Source organism: Crocuta crocuta, unplaced genomic scaffold (assembly GCF_008692635.1).
Source record: "Crocuta crocuta isolate KB4526 unplaced genomic scaffold, BGI_CrCroc_1.0 scaffold694, whole genome shotgun sequence".
Classification (NCBI taxonomy): Eukaryota; Metazoa; Chordata; class Mammalia; order Carnivora; family Hyaenidae; genus Crocuta; species Crocuta crocuta.
Window position 1 is genome coordinate 854,301 of NW_027527933.1, and position 23,732 is coordinate 878,032.

At 37.8% G+C, this 23,732-nt stretch overlaps 1 protein-coding gene across 1 annotated transcript in view; it reads right to left on the reverse strand.

Annotated features, from left to right (window-relative positions):
* The window catches only part of LOC144221407 (uncharacterized), a 29,664-nt gene extending 11,773 nt beyond the window's left edge, over positions 1-17,891 (reverse strand). The window contains 4 exon segments of the mRNA XM_077751847.1: positions 9,937-10,032; positions 10,286-10,430; positions 16,876-16,990; positions 17,763-17,891. Of these exon segments, the coding sequence (XP_077607973.1) occupies positions 9,937-10,032; positions 10,286-10,430; positions 16,876-16,990; positions 17,763-17,794 (388 nt within the window). The 5' untranslated portion in view covers positions 17,795-17,891.
* Positions 17,892-23,732: the final 5,841 nt, after the last annotated feature.

Genomic DNA, 23,732 nt, shown 5'->3' on the forward strand with positions numbered 1-23,732 from the left:
TAAAGTGAGACATAATATGATGAAAACAGTCCATCACTAAAGGAGACATATGTCCAAGCAATTATATGCTATGAAGAGTCTCAAGCAAATACTGAGAGTTCAAAGCAAAAGTGCACACATCAACAATAATTAGAGACTTTAAAAACATCCCACTCTAAGTAATGGATAAAACAACTGATAGAATACAAATAAGGGAAAAATAAGATAAAAATAACACTATCAAGTAACCAGACTAACAAATATAAGACAATCCTCTCAAAAAGAGCGGAAAACACATTCTTCAGAAGTACACGTGAAAGCCTCCCCAGAAGAGATTTTAAAAGGTTCTCCCACCAAACTGGAAGGAAATTATAAATCAATCGTATAAAGAAATTTTGAAAATTCACAAATAGAAGATGAAATAACACATCTCCAAATAAAATCGAGGGAAAAAATATCCAGGAAACTTAAGAAAACACTTTCAGTAAAAATGAAGACCAAATATACCAAAACTTTTCAGACACACAGAAAACAGTACTTAGAAGACAATTTATCCTTCAGTAATCATATTAAAAAAGAATGATCCAAGCCAGCATGACTTCTGCTTCCGGTCTCACAGGACTGTACATATCTGCATACTTTAAGAGGTACCATCTGAGGAGCTCCCTTCCAATTAGCTTGAATCTAGATGCTGAAGGAGATCATCCCCTTGGGACAGTGATAGGTCTTAGAAAATCCTCAACTACTGAAAGCCACTAAAAATAAAAGAGGTTGGTTAGACAATCATAAAAATCTGACAGACAGCCAAGGGCCAAGTCAGGGTTGAATGATGAGGTCCATCACCTACACGAGGCCATTCTTCCAATAGCAGAGAGGTGGCTGTTTTACTTAATGAACAGAAACCAACACAGAGAATGAAGAAAAATACACAAAGTGGGGCGCCTGGGTGGATCAGTCAGGTAAGCCTCTGACTTCGGCTCAGGTCATGATCTCGTGGTTCGTGAATTCGAGCCCCACATCGGATTCTGCGCTGACAGTGCAAAGCCTGGAGCCTGTTTGGGGTTCTGTGTCTCCCTCTCTCTCTCTTCCCTCCCTCCCTTGCTTGCACTCTGTCTCTCTGTCTCTCTCTCAAAACTAAGCATTGAAAAAAAAAAAAAGAAAAACACACAAAGAAGTGTGTTTCAAATGAAACAATAAGATAAAACCTTAGAATAAGTTCTTAATGAAATGGAGACAAGTGATTTTACCTAATAAGAAGTTCAAAATAATAATCATAGAGATGCTCATCGAACTCAGGAGAAGAATGGATGAACACAGTTAGAATCTCAACAAAAAAATAGTATAAGAAAGTACCAAACAGAAAATACAGTAAGTGAACTGAAAAATACACTGGAGGACTTCAACAGCAGAACAGATGAGGCAGAAAGAACCAGTAATCTGCAGAACATGGCAATGGAACTCACCCAATGAGAGCAGAGGGGAAAAAGTGAACACAGCTAAGAGATGTATGAGACAATATACAGCAGACCAACATTTGCACTATACAAATCACAAAAGGGGAAGAAAAAGAAAGGGGCAGAAAATTTATTTAAGGAAATAATAGCTGAAAACGTCCCCAAAACTGGAGGGAAAAAAAACCCGTATCCAGGAAGCCCAGAAATTTCCATATAAGAGAAGTCAAAAAGGGGGCGCCTGGGTGGCTCAGTCGGTTGGGCATCCGGCTTTGGTTCAGGTCATGATCTCATGTTTCATGGGTTCGAACCCCGCATCGGGCTCTGGGAGAGCTCGAAGCTTGCTTTGGATTCTGTGTCTCTCTCTTTCTCTGCCACTCCCCTGCTCTTGCTCTTTCTGTCTCTCAAAAATAAAGATAAGAAGAGAATGTTAAAAGTAGCAAAAAATCAACAACTAGTTCCATAAAAGGGAACTCTCGTGAGATTCTCAGATTCTTCAGCAGAAACTTTTCCAGCCAGAAGACAGTGGCATGGTATATTCAAAGAATAGGAAAAGAAAAACTTTACTAAACAACAATACACAGTGAAGCTGTCGTTTAGAATCAAAGAACAAATAAGAGTTTCCCAGACAAAAGCTAGAATTCACCAACGCAAGAAATGCCTCACAAGAAATGTTAAAGGGACTCCTTTAAGCTGAAACAAAAGAACACAAATCTAACACGAAAACATATTAAAGTATAAATCTCACCGGTAAAAACAAATACATAGTGAAATTCAGAATATCTTTTTTTTTTTTAATATTTTTATTTATTTCTAGGAGAGAGAGAGAGAGAGACAGTGTGAACAGGTGAGAGTCAGAGAGAGAGGGAGATACAGACTCTGAAATAGGCTCCAGGCTCTGAGCTGGCAGTCAGCACAGAGCCCGACGCGGGGCTCGAACCCACGAACCGCGAGATCATGACCTAAGCGAAAGTCGGATGCTTAACCGACTAAGCCACCCAGGCGCCCCTGAAATTCAGAATATCTTAATGTTGTGAAGATAGTGGGTTAATCACTTACAAAAGCAACATGAAATATAAAAGACCAAAGTATAAAAAATAACCATAATTACTTATAATAGTTAAGAGATATGAAAGATTAAAAGATACAGGATTTGACATCAAAACCATAAAATAAGGAGGTGGGAATAAAAACAAAGAGTTTTAGAATATGTTCAATCTTCAGTTGTTGTCAACTTAAAATTGACATTGTCCTTAAATGCTCCAGTAGACCAGATGGACTTACCCAACATTTACAAACATTTCATCCCTAAAGAAAAATTCTCAAGTACACATGAAAAATTTTCAAGGACTGATCATATATTAAGACAAAAAATAAATCCTAGCAAATTTAAGACCCAAACCTAATCAAGCATCTTTCCCACATGAAACTAGAAATCAATTACCAGTAAGAAAACTAGAAAATTCACAGATAACATGGAGACTAAAGAACACTCTCCCAAACAACCAGAGTCAATTGAGAAACCAAAGGATACCTTGAGACAAATGAAAATGGAAATAGAATATAACAAAACTTATGGGATACAGCAAAGGCAGTTCTCAAATGGAAATTCATACTGATAAACACATATACTAAGACTTCAAAAAATTCTCCCCCCCCCAAAAAAAAACACACTCACCTAACAACTCAAGGAACAAAACAAAGATGAAGAAATGAAGCCCAAGTTAGCAGAAGGAAGGGAATAATAATCAGAGCAGAAATAAATGAAATATCATCTAAAAAGGCAATAGAAAAGATCAATAAAATTAAGAACTGGTTCTTTGAAAAGATAAACAAAATTAACTGAATTTTTACTAGACTCACTAAGAAAAAGAGGACTCAAATAAATTAAATCAGAAGAGAAAAAGAAAACACCATAACCAATACCATAGAAACACAAAGGATTTTAAGAGACTACTATCAACAAATTTGAATGACAATCTAGAATATTTGAATCTCTAGAAAAATAGTCTACCCAGACTGAATCATGATGAAATAAAACATCTGAACAGACCAATTAATAGTAAGGAAACTGAACCAGGAAACAAAAGTCTCCCTAAAAATAAAGCCCCCTCCACACACCTACCAAATAAAGCCCAGGACCAAACTGGTGAATTCCACAAACCATCTAAAATAGAATACCATTCTCAAACTCCACCAAAAAATAGAAGTGGAGAGAACATCCCCAAACTCAGTTTACAAGGCTATCACACCAAAACCGGACAATGATGCTACAAGAACAGAACATTACAGAATATCCCTGATGAACACAGCTGCAAAAAAAAAAACAACAAAACCTCAAGAAAATATTAGTAAACCGAACACAACAATACAGTAAAAGCAAGATATACCATAACCAAGTGGGATTTATTACAGGGATGCAAGGATGATCCAACATCAACAAATCAATGTGACATACCACATTAACAAAATAAAGGATAAAAATCATAAGGTTATCTTTCACCAAAGTGGGGTTAATGGGAACATACCTCAACATAATAAAGGCCATATATGAAAAACCCTCAGCTAATGTCATACTCAATGGTGAAAAACTAAAAGCTTTTTCTCTAACATCAAGAAAAAGACAAGGATGTCCATTCTTCCTACTTTTATTAACATAGTAATGAAAGTAAGTCCTAGCTACAGCAATAAGAGAACAAAAATAAATAAATAAAAGGTATCCAGGTTGCTAAAAAAGTGGAACTATCACTATGTGGAGAAGTCATATAATATATACAAAACCCTAAAGACTCAACCAAAAAACTATTGGAACAGATGTATGAATTAGGTAAAATTGCAGAATAAAACAAAATCATGATATACATGTGGAATAGTATTCAGTCATAAAAAACAATGAAATCTTGCCATTTGGGGACACCATGGATGGATCCTGAGGGCATTATGCACAATGAAAGAAGTTGGACAAAGGAAGACTAATACCGTATGATCTTGCTTATATGGAATGTGAAAAATGAAAACCACAAACACAGTGATCTTATAGATCCAGGGAACATACTGGTGATTGCCAGAGTTGTGGGTCTGGGGGTAGGTGAAATGAGTATGTATATGAGTATGTGTATATCAAAACAATTATCCTGAAAACCACACACACACACACACACACACACACATCGTTTTCAACAATTGATGCTGAGGCAATAGGATATCTACATGCAAAACAATTAAACCCTTTTCTCACACCATACACAAAAATGGATACTAGACCTAAAATGTAACAACTATTTCCTTAAGGAAAATATAGGAGTGAATCTTTGTGTCCTTGGGATAGACACAGGCCTTTCAGATACAACACCAAAACCAACAGTGACAAAAGACAGGACAGATAAACTGTATTTTATGAAACAAGAACTCTTTTGCTGCAGACCACACGACCAAGATAGTAAAATGACAACACAGAAACGGGAGAAACTATTTGCAAACTATATACCTAATTAGGGATTGATATACAGAATATGTAAAGAACTCTTACAGCTCAACAATAAAAAGCCATCTACAACTAAAATATTAACAAGGCAAATGACTTTTGAATATTAACCTTGTATCAGCAACCTTGCTATAAATGACTTATATGTTGTAGAAGTGTGCCATTTCCTAAGGATTCTTAAATAATCAAATCTCTACAAGAAAAGGAGTTTTATTTCTTCCCTTCATATTCCTGTTTTATTGCATTACCTAGGATTTCTACTCAGATGACAAATAAGAGTGGTGAAACTGGATGACCCTGACTTGCTCCTGATCTTAGAGAGAAAGCATCCATGCTAACAGATTTTTTTGGTAGATGTTTTTCATCAAGTTGAGGAAATTCTCTATTTCTAGATTGCTGATTTTTATCATGAAAGAGTACTGGATTCTGCTAAATGCTCCTTCTGCAACAACTGGTAGAATCATACAATTTTTCTTTCTGTAGCTAACTGATGGGATGGATTATATTACTTTATTTTTGAATGCTGAATGAGCCTTGCATGTTTGGAATCAATCCTAACTGGTCATGGTACATAATTCTTTTCATGCACTGTTGGGCTTTGTTTGGAGCTCTGCATCTATATTCATAACAAATATTTGTAGTTCTTCTTATAAGAGAGACCATCTGCTTTTGGGATTAAGGAAACAATTCTTTGGCCTTAAAGAAAGAGTGGGAAGGCTCCCTTGAACTATGAATCATCCTTAGGAATCTACAAAAAAGCTACTCAAGGTAATAAATGAATTCAGAAAAGCTGTAAGCTACAGCATAATCACCCCCAAATCAGGTGGATTTCTATGCAACTGCAATCAACAATCTGAGAGGAAATTAATAAAGCAATTTTATGTATAACAGCATCTTTGTCACCCTATGGTGGATTACACTGACTGGTTTTGGAATGCTGAACTACTTTTGCATACTCAGAATACATCCCACTCAGTCACGGTGTAGGATTCTATTTATACATAGCTGTTTTCTACTTGCTAATAGTTTGTTAAGGAATTGTGCTAGTAACTACTTATAGTATTTCTAAGTGTACCACTTCACACATTTTTTTAGTGGTTGGTCTAGGTATTTGAGTCCATTTCTAGGTAAAAGGCACATACATAATTTATCAGTCTTCTCAGATCAACTTTTTAGCACTTTAAGGAAAATAAAACACATTCCATCTTAAACTTCTTTATTCTATCTTTTAAATGTAATTATATTATTTTTTCCACACATAAGAGCATCAAATCATGTGGGGAATAAGCTTAGAGATCCCCTGGGCATATACCAATGGGTTAACAAGGTGTAGAGAAATAAAAAGCCATAGGATGCTCACAGCCGATTTTGGGTAAGCATGATTGGCACCCCGAGAATTGGACAGTGCTGAGGCACTCCGAGAATAGAGAGGGAAGGGCAAAAGCCCCAAAACAGGAATAGGTGCAAAGGCTCCCAATACAAAGGTATATGAGGTAAGCAAGCTTAGGCATGCAGGGCAGGAGTGCCCCCCAATTAGTCCAATAGCAGAGAAGCTGCTTTCACAGGAGAAAAGGGCCAAGCTAGGCAAAACAAGTAAATTGGACTATAGACCACTACGCTGCAGGCGAAGCAGCCCAGAGCAGAGAGGGTTAACAAAAGAAAAGATGCCTTGTCAATCTTGAGGCTATTTCCCCTATCTGTCTTCTCCCCTAGGCTAGCTAAGATAAAGCTAAGATAAACAGACATACTGTCTCCTATCTGCCATTAACAACCATCTGCCCATCTGCCAGGCGCCAGGGATGTTCTTTTATATTGACCCAAACCACAAACACTGTATATCCTCAACGCCCCCCTTTTTCCCTCACGTGCCCAAGTTAATGTTCACAGTTTCTCTGTCTCTTTGTGGACTCCCATCACGTTTGTGAGCCTTCTGATCCTAATAAATATGGGGCAAGGACACTTATTTCGGGGCTCTTGTCTTTTCCTGGATATTAGCCATCTCTCTCTATCCTATTTTTTAATCCTGCATCCCGCTCTCTAAAACAAGAGAGAACTTTAGAATCAGAGTCTACAACAAAAATCATAGGATATTTCTAAATTTTGCTTCAACAATCAAATACGATTTCAGAAACTCATGAGAAGGAAACTCCATTATATCTACCCTTACTTTTGCCACTTCCAATGTACTTTCTTTCCCAAGGTTCCAACTTTCTTGTGATATTTCCTTTCTATTTGGAGAACTTCCTCTAGTCATTTTTAAAATTTTTTTTAATGTTTTACTTATTTCTGAGAGAGAGAGAGAGAGAGACAGCGTGAGCAGAGGAGGGTCAGAGAGACAGGGAGATACAGAATCTGAAACAGGCTCCAGGCTCTGAGCTGGCTGTCAGCACAGAGCCCAATGCGGGGCTCGAACCCACAAACCATGAGATTATGACCTGAGCCGAAGTCAGACGTTTAACCGACTGAGCCACCTAGGCGCCCCTCCTCTAGTCATTTTTAAAAGTTAAGTTGCTAGGGGCATCTGGGTGGCTCAGCTGATTGAGCATTCAGCTTCAGCTCAGGTCATGATCTTATAGTCCGTGAGTTCGAGCCTCTCGTCAGGCTCTGAGCTATCAGCTCTGAGCCTACTTCAGATTCTGTGTCTCCCTCTCTCTCTCTGCTCCTCCCCTGCTTGTGCTCTCTCTCTCTGTCTCTCAAAAATAAACATTAAACAAAGTTTTTTAATATAAATAAAAGTTAAGTTTGCTAACAATATTTTCTCTTACTTTTCCTTTGTATGATATCTTCAGCTCTCCTTTCATGAATATATGTTCACAAGATAGAAGAGTTTCGTTTGAAAGTTCTTTTCTTTCAATACTCAGGAAAAAAAGGCATTATTTCCCCCTAGCTTCCGTGGTTTCAGCTGAAACATCCACTATCATTTCCAAAGAAAAGTTGTTGTTTCTCTCCGGGTATTTCAAACTTTTCTCTCTTTTGTCTTTAGAAATTTACTCATGACAAGCCATTAGCGTGGCTCCCTTTGGAGTTATCTTACTTAGACTTCACTCAGATTCTTCAATGAGTACTCTTACGTCTTTTGACAAATTTGGGAACTTTGCAACCATTATTTTTTAAAATACCTCAAGTCCCACCCTTTCCTCCCTTTCTGTTACTCTTATATCAGACTTAGAGAGAATCCAACCTCTTCCCATTAACTCCATGCCTTCCAATTTGGTTTAACTGACCAAAATCACCCTTAAGGAAAACGAAAAGTGTCCTCTAGTGAACTCTGTAGTGCTTATACACTTCCTAATATTTTCTCCATAGAGATGAGAAAGATCTTATAAACATAAGCCACACATTGCTTATTTTGCCCCAATACACTAATAAGAATAAAATCAAAATCTTTAAGAAGATTGATGGTATTCATCTTATGCACCACAGCTGCCTGACATCATTTCCTGTCCCACGCTAATCAATCACTCCCCTTTGGCCACTGTGACTTTTTTTTGCTATTTCCAAAAACACGGTATACATTCCTGTTCAGTGGCTTAGCAGTGCTATTACCTTTGCTGAGAAGAGGCAGAAACCTCCCAGCTCACACAATCATTTCACTAAAATCCTGGTCTAATGGTGATCTCTTCACTTAAAGTCACCCTTGACTACTCTTCTTAAAGCAGCACAGAGAAATTAACTCTGCTCTAATTTCCATGATCCTTTTTACCACTACACAGCTTTAATACACAGAAGTATGTTTTTAGTGCTACTTTTTAAATTTGTAATTGACATATAACTGTATAAATTTAAGGTGTACATGTTAACGGGATTCCTTTAAATACTGTATTATGACTGCTACTGTAGCAATAATGAGCATCTTTATTATGTTACACAATTCCCATGTCTTATTAGTGACTGGAATGATTCAGTTCTGGTGTCTCAGCAAGTGCGATTATTACAATACGATATTGTCTGCATTCTTTATATGGTATCTTTCATCTCTAGAGCTTATTTAGTACTCGTTCCGATTTTGGACCATCTCTCCTTTCCCACACCCTCATCCCCTGGGAACCGCCACACGAGCATCTGTTATAACAAGTTTGACTTTTCCAGATTCCAGATACAAGTGACACCATATGGTATTGTCTTTTAACTAAAAGTGGCAGGATGTCCTTTCTCATGACTGAATAAATAATACTCTTATTTTCTTTATCTATTTATGCACTGACGAGCACTTAGGTCGTTTCCAGATCTGGCCATTGTGAATAATACCGTGACAAACATGAATGTGTATATTCTCTTCGATGTCCCATTTCCATTTTCTTTGGGGTATGTTCCCAACTGGAACTGCCGGATCATAGGACAATTCTATAGCTTTTTGAGGAATCTCCACACCCTTTTCCAGAGTAGCTGAATCAATTTACATCACCACCACTGACAGTGCACAAGAGATCCCTTTTCTCCACATCCTTGCCAACACTTGTTATCTCTTGGGTTCTTGGTGCTAGCCATTCTACATGGTGTGATGTGTGGACCTGATTTGTATCTCCCTGATGTTAGTGACACTGACCATCTTTTCACATATCTCTTGGCCACCAGCGCTACTTGTAAAAAGTCGCTACACATTATTCTTTCACTACTATATCATTTAGACAACAGCAAGCAATCAAAAATTATTTGAGTCAAAAAATGAGTGCATGAAAGAATGCCAGGTAACAGCTGGAATGAAGAGCAAAGGAGGTGAAAATGCTTTGAGAAACACAGACTGTAGCAAAGAGGAGAAAGGCAAAGATTGGTCTGTTGACAAATGTAAGTAAGAATGGTGAATATTAAAAACGCGAATCAAAAAGGAGAAAATTTTTGCTGACAGCAGAATCTGGAGGTTTGATTCAAAACCAGAATTCTCAGTCACTTCCAAGGATTAGGACTTCTAAAGAGATATTCTTGAAAAAACATTCCAAAGTTGTCAAACCCTGGGTTAATCGTGGGAAGATAAAAAAAAAAAAAAAACACCCTGATGTTCGTTTGTGTGGTAAATCAACTCACCTGGGAGGCTCCTGTTTGGAAATTCTTCCTCCAATACCCATGGCACCTCTCCTTGCTCCAGCCTGAAGATCACCCCCGGTTTGGCAGCACAATACCCTGTCAAAGTGAATAATTTAGGATTCAGACCAGGTGGCCTAGACTCAGGGCCTCTGAAAGAGGAGGAAGCAGCTGGAGCTGCTCCGTCAACATAGAGGAAACACAAATATCTTCCTGGGGTCTAAAAGTGATCAATCACCACTGATTCCTGAAACCAATCTTAAATATCATTCAACGTGACACAGAGCCTATATGCCTCATAATTAACACAACTACAACACGCTACTTGAAATTACATAAAAACAGCCCTTACCCACTGAGACAAGGTGGCTGTAGTTCTCCAGCATCACGTCCCTATACAGGGACCTCTGACTTGAGTCCAGGCACTGCCATTCCTCCTGGGTGAAGCCCACAGTCACATCCTTAAATGATACTGATCCCTGTGATGTCTGTTTAATCTGAAATGTTCAGAATTGGGTGACATGGAAAAAGCTGTATGGGAACCAATCCTTCTCATGATTACCAAAATAGTTTGCAGAGGGTTTGTTTGGCTTTCGGCTTTGAGGGAAGACGAGAAATCTAACAAAATTATTATGCCATTGCTTCAAGGTATTAATGTAAAAAATGGTCAAATCCCACAATATATCTGGAACTATTCCAATTCTGAGAAATGCTATGCTTAATGAAAATATTCTTGCATTCAAGTAACAAAAATTCTGATAAGAAAACATGCAGTAACAGGTTACAATTGCTAAGGTGAAGTATGCACAAGACAGACTAAAATAAATGAGCAGCAAAATTAGTTCTCTTTTGAGCCTTGCTGAAGAATGACTGATGGATAACAGTAAGCTGGTGCTCTCATGAACATGGGGCCGTGGTACAAGGTGCAAGCAAAAGTGGGGCTCCTCTAACATGTTTGGGAAATGAGAAGAGAGCAAACAACAGAGGAAAAGTTGAGAATCCAGCCCAGATCTGTGATGACAGAAAGGGCCACAACGGAATTCATGGAATGGATCACAGAGTAATTTTAGACCAAGACCCAAAGTGTGTGAACACTTTCTACCTTAAAGAATATTTTTGAGTGCTACGGAAGTTTATATTTATGAATTACAGAAATACACTATCAATACATTTTGTTAGAAACTTTCATTCTCCATTTTATTAAGTTTTTTTAATGTTATATTTCTCAGGGGGAGAGAGAGAGAGAGAGAGAGAGAGAGACAGCGTGAGCAGAGGAGGGTCAGAGAGAGAGGAAGACAGAATCTGAAACAGGCTCCAGGCTCTGAGCTAGCTGTCAGCACAAAGCCCGACGCGGGGCTCGAACCCACGAACCGCGAGATCATGACCTGAGCCGAAGTGGATGCTTAACTGACTGAGCCACCCAGGCGCCCCTTTATTTTCCATTTTAAAATGTAAAAGCCTAAGGGCACCTGGGTGGCTCAGTCAGTTAAGCGTCCAACTTTGGCTCAGGTCATGATCTTCTGGTTCAGAGGTTGGAGCCCCGCATTGGGCTCTGTACTGACAGCATGGAGCCTGCCTCGGATTCTGTGTCTCCTTCTCTTCCTGCTCCTCCCACATTCATGTTCTCTCTCTCTCTCAAAAATAAATAAACATTAAAAATTTTTTAAAAACATGTAACAGAGGTGTTTCTATCCGTTGATGCAGTGACACATTGTGAGTATAAAGGCTGAAGTTCCTTACATATCTGAAGTGGGAGAGTACACTGAGACCTAAGAGAAGTTTAAGAAGAAGTGAGCTGGAGCAAGATGATAAAATCAGCAGTACACAAAGATCTTCCTGAGTCTATTTCCAAAACCAGTAGGCACCTAATGAACCACTGAGAAGACTTCCAGTACCATTTCTAGCAATCAGTTCTCACGTGTCAAGTAGCAAACTGCCAGAAGAGGCAACTTCCAGGACCTGGACTCAAGAGATCTCAAATCTGTCCCCTTCTCAAACTGCATATTCTTCAAACGAACTATTCTATATAGATCCCGAATGTAAATCCTTATTAGCATGTACTATCAGTATCAGTACCTACAGCATAAAGGGGTTGAGGACTGCGTTAGCTACCAGAAAACTTAGTTAACATAGTACCCTGGCACATGAATAGAATTCCCCAATGAAGAGATATATTTGATTCCAAACAATTCATGATATACCAGCTCTGTCCTTGAATGAAACTGTTTCAAGAAATTGTTTTAGATTTATTTGTTTTGAGAGAAAGAAGAGCACGAGTAGAGGAGGGACAGAGAGAAAGGGGGAAGAGGATCCCAAGCAGGCTCCACGCTGTTAGTGTGAAGCCCAAAGTAGGATTCGATCTCAGGAACTGTGAGATCATGACCTAAGTTGAAATGAAGAGTAGAATGCTAAACCAACTGAGCCACCAGGTGCCTCATGAAACTGTTTAAAAAATCATTATTAAAAATATTCTTCATTAAGGAAAACAAAATACTTCAGATGACCTCCACAAAATACAGGATAGCAGAAGATGACTGAAATAAATGTAAAGGTCAAATTACAGTAATAATAAAAGTCTTTCTATATGTTGCAAGAAAATTTAAACTATAACCACAATTTAAACTTAAATGATAATATTAGAATAAAAAATATTGAACCACTCTAGAAGGAGTAAACTTTAAAAGTGTATCATCAGGGGCACCTGGGTGGCTCAGTCAGTTAAGTGTCCGACTTCAGCTCAGGTCATGATCTCACAGTTCGTGGTTCGAGCCCTCCTTCGGGCTCTGTGCTGACAACTAGCTCAGAGCCTGGAGCCTGTTTCAAATTCTGTATCTGCCTCTATCTCTGACCCTCCCCTGCTCATGCGGTCTCTCTCTCTCTCAGAAATAAATAAAACATAAAAAAAAATTTTTAATAAATAAATAAAATAAAAGTGTATCATCAAAGGTCACTTGATTAATCGTACCACTGACAAAATATTTGCTTTGCCTCCCCAGTACGTCCTGGCCCCTACAGGCGCATTACAACTCCTGCCCACTGACATCAAGCTGGGCCACATGACTTAGTCAATGAAAAGTGCTACAAGGGAAATGTGTCACTTGAGGCACAAGTTTTCAGAGCCATCATCTTTCATCCTTGGCCCCACAATGAATAGTACATGGAGCAGAGCCACATCTTAGCCTTAAGATCACAGACATAAGCAAAAAATAAATTTGGGAATCCTACGTTATTAAGACCATTGTTTTCTAAATGGACTGATTCAGTGCTGGGAAAAAAAAAAAAAAATCCAGTAACACACAAATGAACAACCTATAGAAGTCACTTTCAGGCAACACGCTTGAGCAATCAAAGCTTGAGCAAGGCAAAAGGACCCACAGGACCACAACCATTGACCACCAAGCTGATGTGAACAGGCACATTCAGCCATGGGTCCTAACTGACCAATGGGCTGCTCACGGCAGGCATAGTTCCCAAGATTACCAAAAAAGGGAAAAGTTATATTTTTCCTAGTAGCAGACGGTCTCTCCTTTGCCATCCTGCCCACTGTCCCCTTGCAGGGTATTAAGTAATCTTCTATCTCCTTTGTTCAGTCTTAAGTGGATTCTTCACCGGCCCCACCGCCGGCCCCCACTCCATCAGGGTATCCCACACAACCAAGGAAAAGTATAGTGAATAAATACGTTGTCAGATGGAGGGACTAAAGCCAAACAAGAACAAATATAAATGGGTTACATCACCTAATACAAAACACAATAATGTTATTTTAGGCTTGTAAATGTTGTCTTTTTTTTTAACCAGAAAAGAAAAATCGTGAAGAAAACAAAACAGGATCCCCACTGTAGAGAGTAATGTCAAAATCACATGAGTTTCTTTTAATGCCCTCCAGAGTTCTAGGAGTTTCTCCTTATAAAGAGCGATGACTCATTCTTAGAATCCTCACCAATTGGCATACATTAGGACACATACTAACTAGTCATAAATGGTTGATGAATGTATGAATGAAGCCCTAATTAAGGTACATTACAGGGAATGCCAAATGCAGTGAAAGGAAGACTTATTTCAGCGATAAAAACAGTTGCAGTCAAATGGAACAGAAGAGAGACCCCAGAGTAAAGCCACGAGTATATGGTCGACACAATGGGGAAAGATAGTCTCTTCGGTAAATGGTGGTGGGAAAACAGGATAACCTACATGCAAAAGAAAGAAGCCATACCCCTATCTTACACACTCATACAAATTAACTTGAAATAATCAGACTTAAACATAAGAACTGACAACATACAATTTCTAGAAGAAAACACAGGGGAGAAGCTCAACATTGTTCTTTGCAATGATGTTTTTTTGGATAAGATGCCAAAAGTAAGGCAACAAAAGCTCATACAAGTAATGGCTTCACAGAACTTCAGTGCTCTAAACAGCAAATAGTCCATAAATTGAAAAGTCCATAAATTCCTACAGAATAGGAAAAAATATTAACAAATCATGTATCTTATAATAGGTTAATATCCAAAATATAGATTCATACAACTCGAAACCAAAAAAGCAAATAATCCAATTAATGCGAGCAAAGGACCTGAACAGATATTTTCCCAAAGACATACAAATGGCTAATAGGTACATGCAAAGGTGCTCAATATCATGAATCACCAAGGAAATGCAAATCAAAACCACAATATCACTTTCACACCTCTTAGAATGCTATTATTAAAAAGACAAGAGATAACAAATGGCAAGAATGTGGCATAAAGGGAACTTTTGTTCACTGCTGGTGAGAATGTAAACTGGTGCCACCTCCTTGGAAAACACTACGGTGGTCCCTCAAAATATTAAAAATGAAACTACCATATGATTCAGCAAGCCCACTTCTAGGTACAAACCCACAAGAAATGTAATCAAAACAGAAAAAGACACCTGTAATCCCCTATTTGCTGCAACAATATTCATAATAGCTGAGGCAAGACACAGCCTAAGTGTCCATCAACAGAGGAAAGAGATAAAGAACACACACACACACAATGGAATACTATTCAACCATAAAAACAAAGGAAATCTGTGACAATATGGACAGACCCTGAGGGCATTATGCTAAATGAAGTAAGTCAGAGAGAAAACAAATACCATATAGTATAACTTACCATATGTAATTAGAATCTCAAAAAAAAAAAAAAAAAAAAAAANTATAAAATGAAGATTGCAAGAGGCTGGGAAGAGGAAGAAAAAATGGGATGTAAACCAGGGTCTTGAGTTGAGCCCCACACTGAGTGCAGAACTTACTTAACAATTAAGAAAGAAAGGAAGGGAGGGAAACAAACTAACTCTAGGTAAAGATGTCCCTACATATGAATGAATACATTAGAAAGAAGTAGAAACAAAATAAAACACAATCTTAGAAAGAAAGCAGGAGGAAATACTGAAGAATTCTTGTTATGAATTCAACATATCTTTGACACTAAATACTAAATCCTAACAAAAACATACCCCCCAACCCCCAAAAAGACTTACTGGTCAATCTCTCTTGGGCACAGATATATAATTCCAAAACAAAATATTATCATGCCCCAGTTAGGTTTATTTCAGAAATATCTCATTAGTTGTACATTTAAAATTAATGTAGTTAATTTAACATTAAATCTTATTGCATTAAATTTAATGTAATTTACTAAGAAAATGAAGGAGACAAATCATATGATTTCACTAGATGTCCAAAACCATTTAATAAAATTTAATAGACACTCATGAAAAAAAGAAAAGTTTTAGATAACTAGGAATAGAACTGAACATCTTTGATGTCTTTAAGAAATGTGGGACGCCTGGGTGGCTCAGTTGGTTGAGCGAGCTGACTTCGGCTCAGGTCATGATCTCACGGTTGGTGGGTTCGAGCCCCACATTGGACTCTGTGCTGACAGCTCAGAGCCTGGAGCCTGCTTCAGATTCTGTATCTCCCTCTCTCTCTGACCCTCCCCTGCTCACACTCTCTCCCTCTCTCTCTCAGAAATAAATAAAAAACATTAAAATTTTTTTAAAAAAAGAAATGCAAATAAATACAGCAAAAATCCATAGTGAAAGGAATCTTCCCCCTACTCTTGCTTCTATTTAATATTACATACTGGAGGACCTAAGAGGGCAATAAAGAAAAAAAAGGTTTAAAAACTGGAAAAAGTAAATAGTGTCACTATTCCCAAATTATACATAAAAATCCAAATTTTTGGACGTAAAGATAAACCATTAGATGTAGTAAATTAGTATAGAAAACTTGTTGTATATAAGGTCAATATATAAAAAATAACATGCCAGCAATAAGCAGTTAAAAAGTGCAAATGAAAATATATTTACATATTAATATTTAATACTGGGTGCCTCAGTCATCTGACTCTTGATTTCTGCTGTCGTCATGACCCAAGGGTCGTGAGATCCAGGCTCATGTCAGGCTCTGTCCTGAGTGTTGATTCTGCTTAATATTCTCTCTCCCCCTCTCCTTTTACCCTCCCCCCAGCACTCAAGCGCTCGCTCGCGCTCGCGCTCTCTCTCTCTCTCTCTCTCTAGGGGAGAGGGGATAGATACATGTATATTAATAAAACCACTAACCACATAGAAATAATTCTAACAATGGGTCTGTAAGGTTTCCACCCAAAAACTCTTGAAATTACTAAACTCTTATATACCATAAATTTATGACAGTTGTACAAACTCAATAATCAGACCCATGGAAATTAAACAATAAAGTTTTTCAGTCTTTAATGTAGAAATACTCTTTATATCTGAAGAGGAAGGAGAAAAAGTAGTCTTCTAATGAATAACAATTCACCTAGAAAAATTAGAAATCCTCATATATTGTAACTCAAAAGTATTAATCGCTGGACATTGGAGCAGTGATTCTTAACCTTAATGTGTTATCACCATCACACAGACATCCTCTTAAAAACACAGAATGCTGGGCCTCACCTCCAAAAGTTCTCTTCCAGCAGGTTTGGGATGGTGGACCACAATCTGCATTTCAAACAAGTTTCGAGATGATGCTGCCATTTCTGGCCAAAGATCCTCACCAATGCTCCAGAGTCTGGAGATACATGTGCATTTATCAGAGAATGTCAAGGATATTCACAGCAGTATTTATATGAATGGAAAATGGAAATTACCTAAATGTCTATCAATAAAATAGAGTATTTAGGATACAGTGTGGCCATACGGTGGGAAAATCAAACATTAACAGAAACAAACTACAGAGTAGTGCCCAGGTGGTGAAGCATCTAACTCTTGATTTCAGCTCAGGTCATGATCTCACAATCATGAGATTGAGCTTCGCACTGAGTGTACAGCCTGATTAAGATTCTCTCTCTCTCTCTTTTTAAATTACAAAAAAAGGAAAAAAAAGAAAGAAATTACATATGGAGAGATCTCAAATTACTAGTCAACCAAGAGGAGAAAATGTCTGTCAATTATACATTAAAAAAAACTACATATTTTTAGAAGTATTCAAAATAATAAACAGTATTCAACTATTTTTCCAGCATACATGTAGAGATAAATGCTAAGACCAGTAGACAAAGGATGAAAACTTGGAACTGAACGATGGGATACAATGAGGAAGGCTACAGGAAGGAGTCATCAGAAGAGACAAAGACTCTCCAGAAGAGAGTGGTCAGTAGAGTAATTATAATTAAATCACTAGCAATCTTTACCTGGACAGATCCCAAAAGGTAGAGGAGAAAAACCAAGACAGAAATCTATGGGATGTGTCTGACTGAGAAGCTCAGGCAGATTTACCAGAGAATTTAACTTTAAACAATCTACTATACCACCCACATACACAACCAGGCTAACGTACTTACAGAGAGTTTTTGTTAACAGGCATGCAGGCCATTCATTCTTCTAAACCTATCAGGTTTTTTTGTTTTTTTTTAATGTTATTTTTTAATGCTTATTTATTTTTAATAGAGAGAGAAAGAATGTGAGTGGGGGAGGGGGAGAGAGAGAGAGGTAGGGGGGAGACACAGAATCTGAAACAAGGTCTGGGCTCTGAGCTGTCAGCACTGAGCCCAATGCAGGGTTCAAACTCATGAATTATGAGATCATGACCTGAGCCAACCTCAGATGCTCAGCCATCTGAGCCACCCAGGCGCCCCTAAACGTATCAGGTTTTATACCAGGATGGAACAAGACCATCATTAAATTAACTATATGAACTCTCTCTTGGGCCCTTTTACTCTTAGTGAGGAAGAGTTTTAGGCACTCATTTCAGGGCTGTCACAGGAAAATTATTCACTAAGTGTCCCTACATTAAGATCCAAAAAGAGGCCATCCAAGACTTTGTGTCTTGAGAAAAAGCTGTCTGTACCCAAAAGACTGTGTCTTCCTTTCTCCACAGTTATCAGAAACAATAGGATGTTGTGGGTCAGCTTAGAAACTCTAAGATAGGGAATGATCAGTATGTATCCACAAGCCACCTTAGCCTTGCTCTTGATCTGTCACTTTCTGTTTTCTGTAAAGGTGCATTTCTACCTATTGTCAATTTCCCATTACTACGGGACTCCTACAAATCTCACCAAGTCCACTGCAAAATAAAGTGGGGAACGAACAANAAAAAACCCTGGGAGGATGTGCACGGAGGCAGAAGGCGGTACTAGGCATGCGCGGGACCAGGCATGCGCAGAACCGGACAGTGCGAGCAGTCTGCGCTGAAAGCCTGACTACTGTTCCGTGCGTTTTGCAAGCGGAGGTTAGAGGTTGGCTGAGAGTGCAGCCTTCACCTAGCATCTGGGAAGTTTGAGGCGCTTGACATAGTTACCCAAGCAGTCAGAGCCCGCCTGGGACTCCCGAAAAGTTGCGGACTACAGCTGAGTTCTTTGTGCACGCAGCGTGCAATTTAAGACACAGAGATGTCAGGTAAAAGAACTTCTTGTCGATTTCACTCTTTTAAATACTAGGAAACAGATTTCATCAATCAAAGAATTTTTTAAATAAAAAATAGTATCTGTCACCGTCAGCGATTCTCTCAGGAAATAAAAAGCCAAGGGACGAGGGTGAGCTCAAGCAAGCTTGTTCTTCAAAATCATGAAAGCAATGAACGAAAATTTTAGGTAGATAAATCAGAAAATCGACAGTCCAAAAGAAAACTTCTTTATTCGTCTACATAATCCTATTCTTCTGTGACACTAAAATTACTTGAAGAAATGGAAATCGACCCTTTCATTGAAAGATTCAATATTCTGTGACAACATTACACTAAGAATCTCAACCAACTTTTGTATACTTAGAGAAAAAAGTATACTTTTGTGTACTTTAATAGATATTTTACAAAAGCAGTCATAACTTCATCTGGAATAAATGAAAATATAAACTGACAATATTTCAAAAAGAAAACTTCCTAGGAAATATAACATGTATAGTATTGCTCCACTAAAAATAGTTTGGCATTTGTTCATGGAAACATGGCCATGATTACGAGTATTTTTTAAATGTAGTATAATAAATACAGCGTTTCAAGGCAATGAGGAATGAATGGAATATTCCAAACAGCAAGTCATTCCCAACAATTTGAAATAAAATGTTATGTACATAGATCACACATGGTATAATTCATATGGAATCAAGATTTGAAATGTATAAAATAAACCACTTAATAAAAAATAAAGATGATAAGCTATGACACCAAAAATACAAACCATAAATTTATTACCCGATACGTTTTATTATAAGAAATAACAAATAATTCCGCTCTATTTTAGGTTAAAAGAAAATAAGCCAGTAAATTATATTTTTACTGTCTCAAAGAAAAGATACATTAATTAATAAAGAGATCTTTAAGTCAACAGAAATTTAAAACAGGCTACCTAACTAATCACTCATGTTAAAAAAGACAATGATAATGAGTGACAAATGTATATAAGAGTCCATTATGAGAACTGAAAAGAATGCAAATGTTTAAGTAAAAACATGTAATTTATCATTTATTGAGATAAAATTTTTCATTGAATTTCATTATGCAGAAGTTCACACTGGTGTAGTTTCAGGAATTTTGACAAAATGCATAGATCTGTGTAATATCACCACAGTCAAAATTCAAACTATTTCATCACAGCCCTCAAATTCCTTCATGCTACTCTTTTGAAGTCAAACTTCCTTACTGCTCTATCCTCTGGCAACTACTATCTATTCTTCATGCCTATAGGCTTGCCTTTTCTGGAAAGTCACATACATATAGAATTTTACAGTATGTAATATTATGAGTCAGACATCTTTTACTTAGTACAATATATTTAAGAATCATCTATGTTATTTTATCAATATACTTGTTGGTTTTTATTTTCTAGTCCTTGGGGTCCCTGAGTGGCTCAGTTGGTTAAGCGTTAGACTTTGGTTCAGGTCATGATCTCATGTGAGAGAGATCAGTCCTCTCTCTCTTTCAAAAATAAACAAACATTTATTTCCCAAGTCCTATTCCATGGTATGGATTTACCACACCTCACTTCTCTATTCCCCAGTCAAGTGGCTTTAATTTACAGTTTGGGGAAATTATGAATAAATAAAATACCATTTTTAAATATAAGCCTCCAGCATCACGTCCTTGTACAGCGTCCTCTGAGCAGGGGCCAGGTGATGCCACTCCTCCTGAGTGAAGCCCACAGTCACATCCACAAATGACAATAATCCCTGAAAAAGTACATTTCTGCCCAGTCTGAAGTAGTCAGAATCAAGAAATATGAAAAAAAAGATGTTCAAAGACCAATTCTTGCCATTTTTTTACTGTGGAAAACTGACCAAAAAATGTTACTAACCTCTACTATATAGCTTGTTTTGTATTATCCTCTGCAAATAAAAAAGATCAGAGTAGAAATACCACTGAAGAATCAATTTATTATTTAATGCAAAAATTCTGAGCGTACATGTACTTGGGACTGCCCTAGTTTCTCAGAATTCCAAGTGCAATAAAATACTCTTCCCAGTATCAGAGAAGTTATTCTCATAAGGAAACAGGCAAAGATATACCTGCCATAGGACTTAACGAATCCACACCTAAGAAGACACCAAGTTTATATATCAGGCTGATCCTTGGCACAACAACAGTCTACAACCATCAAACAACAAATAAGTAAAAAGAAACAAAACAGTAAGAAAATACAGCAAACACTGCAGATTGGGGAGAATCTAGGGGAGAGGTTAAAGCACATTGGTGGAGCACAGAAACAAAAAAGACATAATTGAAAAGAGTGAGAATAACAGTCTCACTATACCCTCATCACTCCTCCCCAAAACCCACACAGTGTAGCACCAAACGAGATCCTATCAGTCCATAAGTTCTCCTGTAGGAAAAAAGAGAGCAAAGTGAGGATCCAAGTTCATTGTAGAGACAGCGCTGGGCCCATTCGCCCCCAGACCCAGCCAACCAGTCCACCCAGGATTTCTGGTCATGCTGACTTGTATAGGGCTTTCATTGATGATGCAAATCTGTAATGACTGGAAAAAGTAACCACTTCTTTAAATGTACCCACACCAACACAAGGCTCTAAGGATCACAAAAAGTAGGGAAACATGCCACCATCACAGGAACAAAATAAGGCTCCAGTAAGAAACCCTCAATCAATAAAAATAATTCAAAATAACCATCTTAAAGAAACTCAGTACAAGAGAACACAGAGAGACAACCAAATGAGATCAAGAAAACAACAAATGAACAAAATGAGAACTTCAACAAAGTGATAGAAACCACAACAAAGCACAAACCTGAAATTCTGGAGCTGGAGAATACAAAGACTGTACTAAAAAGTTCAGGAGATATCTTCAATAGATACAGTCAAGCAGAAGAAAAAAGATCAGTGAACTCAAATACAGGTCATTTAAAAACATCCAGAGGAATATAAAGAAAAAACAAATTTTACAAGTGAAGAAAGCCTATAGGACCTATGGAATACTATCAACTAAATCAGCATACACATTATGGGAGTCCCAGAAGACAAGAGAAAGAAAGAAGCAGAAATACATTTGTGTGCCAAAGAATGGGAAATAAATCCAACAAAAATTCATGGAAGAGGCAGCATTTCATCCTTACTAGAGCAGACACTCTGGATACAGACTTGCATTCTTTGCACACAATGCTTTTGCCAAAACAACCATCTGTGGGCTCACAGAATACCCCACTGTCATGGGATCCCACACCACATTGTTTCTGATCAAGAAACTCAGTTCACATAAGATGCAGAGAAGCAACAGGTCCAGGGCTCAAGAAATTCACTCATCTTACCACTTATTCTACCATCCCATAGAAGCCAGCTTGATTGAATGGCAGAATAACGTTTTGAAAACGCACAGGGCCACTTGGGTGGCAATACCGTACAGAGCTGGGGCAAGTTCTCCAGAAGGCTGCATATGCTCTGAGTCAGTGTCTAGTATATGTTGATATTTCCCCCATAGCCAGGATTCACAGGTCCATGAATCACAGGGAGGAAATGGATTGACAGCATTATTACCCCTAGTGACCAGTAGTAAAATTTTTGTTTCCTGTCTCCATGACCTTCTGTTCTGCCAGCCTAGAAATATTAGTTCCAAATGGAGGAATGCTTCCACCAGGAGACACAACAATGATTCCATTGACTGGAAAATAAGATTGTCACTTGGCCAATTTGGGCTCCCCATGCCTTCAAATCAACAGGCAGAGAAGGGAGGTACTGTGCTGAGGTGATTGATCCTACTAAGAAGAAACTGGACTGCTACTCACACATCAGAGATCAGGAAAAATATGTGTCTAGAATGCAGGAGATCCCTTGAGGCATCTCATAGTACTAGCATGACCTATGATTAAAATCAATGGAAAACTACAACAACCCAATTCAGGAAAGACTTCCAATGGCCCAGACCCTTCAGGAAGGAAGCTCTGGATCACCCCACCAGGTAAAGAACCATGACCAGGTGAGGTGCTTGCTGAGGGTAAAGGAAATAAACATAGTCATGGAAGTCATGGTACATACGGACTGTGACTGCATGAGCAGTTACAGAAATAAGGACTGTAATTGTCAGAGAAGTATTTCTTCTTTATGTCATTAATGTGTGTATGCATATACCTTGATTAAGTATATAAACTTAATACATATATATGTTAAATATTTCTTAACATATACTTAGTATAATATATGCTTGGTATATATTTTAACCAGATATCTTTGTCCATATCCTTCTCTTCTCATATCTGTAATATATAGTGTACTGATTTTATATCATATTATTTAAGTACTGTTAACATAAATCATACTATTTAAGTTATGGGTTATCAAGAAAAACAGTAAATAAACATCACTCAAGGATTTTGCTTCCTCTTTCAGGGATAAGGTTAATGGTTTTTAATTGTACCCTGGAGAGTTGTATAAGGTTAGATAGAGGAAATATGGCTTTGTTATTGTCTTTACTTAGAGATTAAATATGGAATATGATATTAGAAACCTAGATCTGGGCACTACATGTGCACGAATGCTAGGACTCTGGGACACTTATATTGTGTCAGCTGACAGAGAAAGGATATATTTTGTGTATACTAGCATGTGTATATAAACATGTATTTATAAACATAGAGGGAAGGGGCGCCTGAGTGGCTCAGTCGGTTAAGCATCCAACTTCAGCTCAGAACATGAACTCATGATTTGCAAGTTCAAACCCCACATAATTCTTTGTGCTGACAGCTCAAGCTCATTTCTGACAGCACAGCTCTCAAAAATAAACAAAAATAAAAAAATAAAAATAAAACATACAGGGATAGGGGCAGAGGGAAAGAGAATCTCAAACAAACTCCATGGTCAGCATGGAGCCCAATG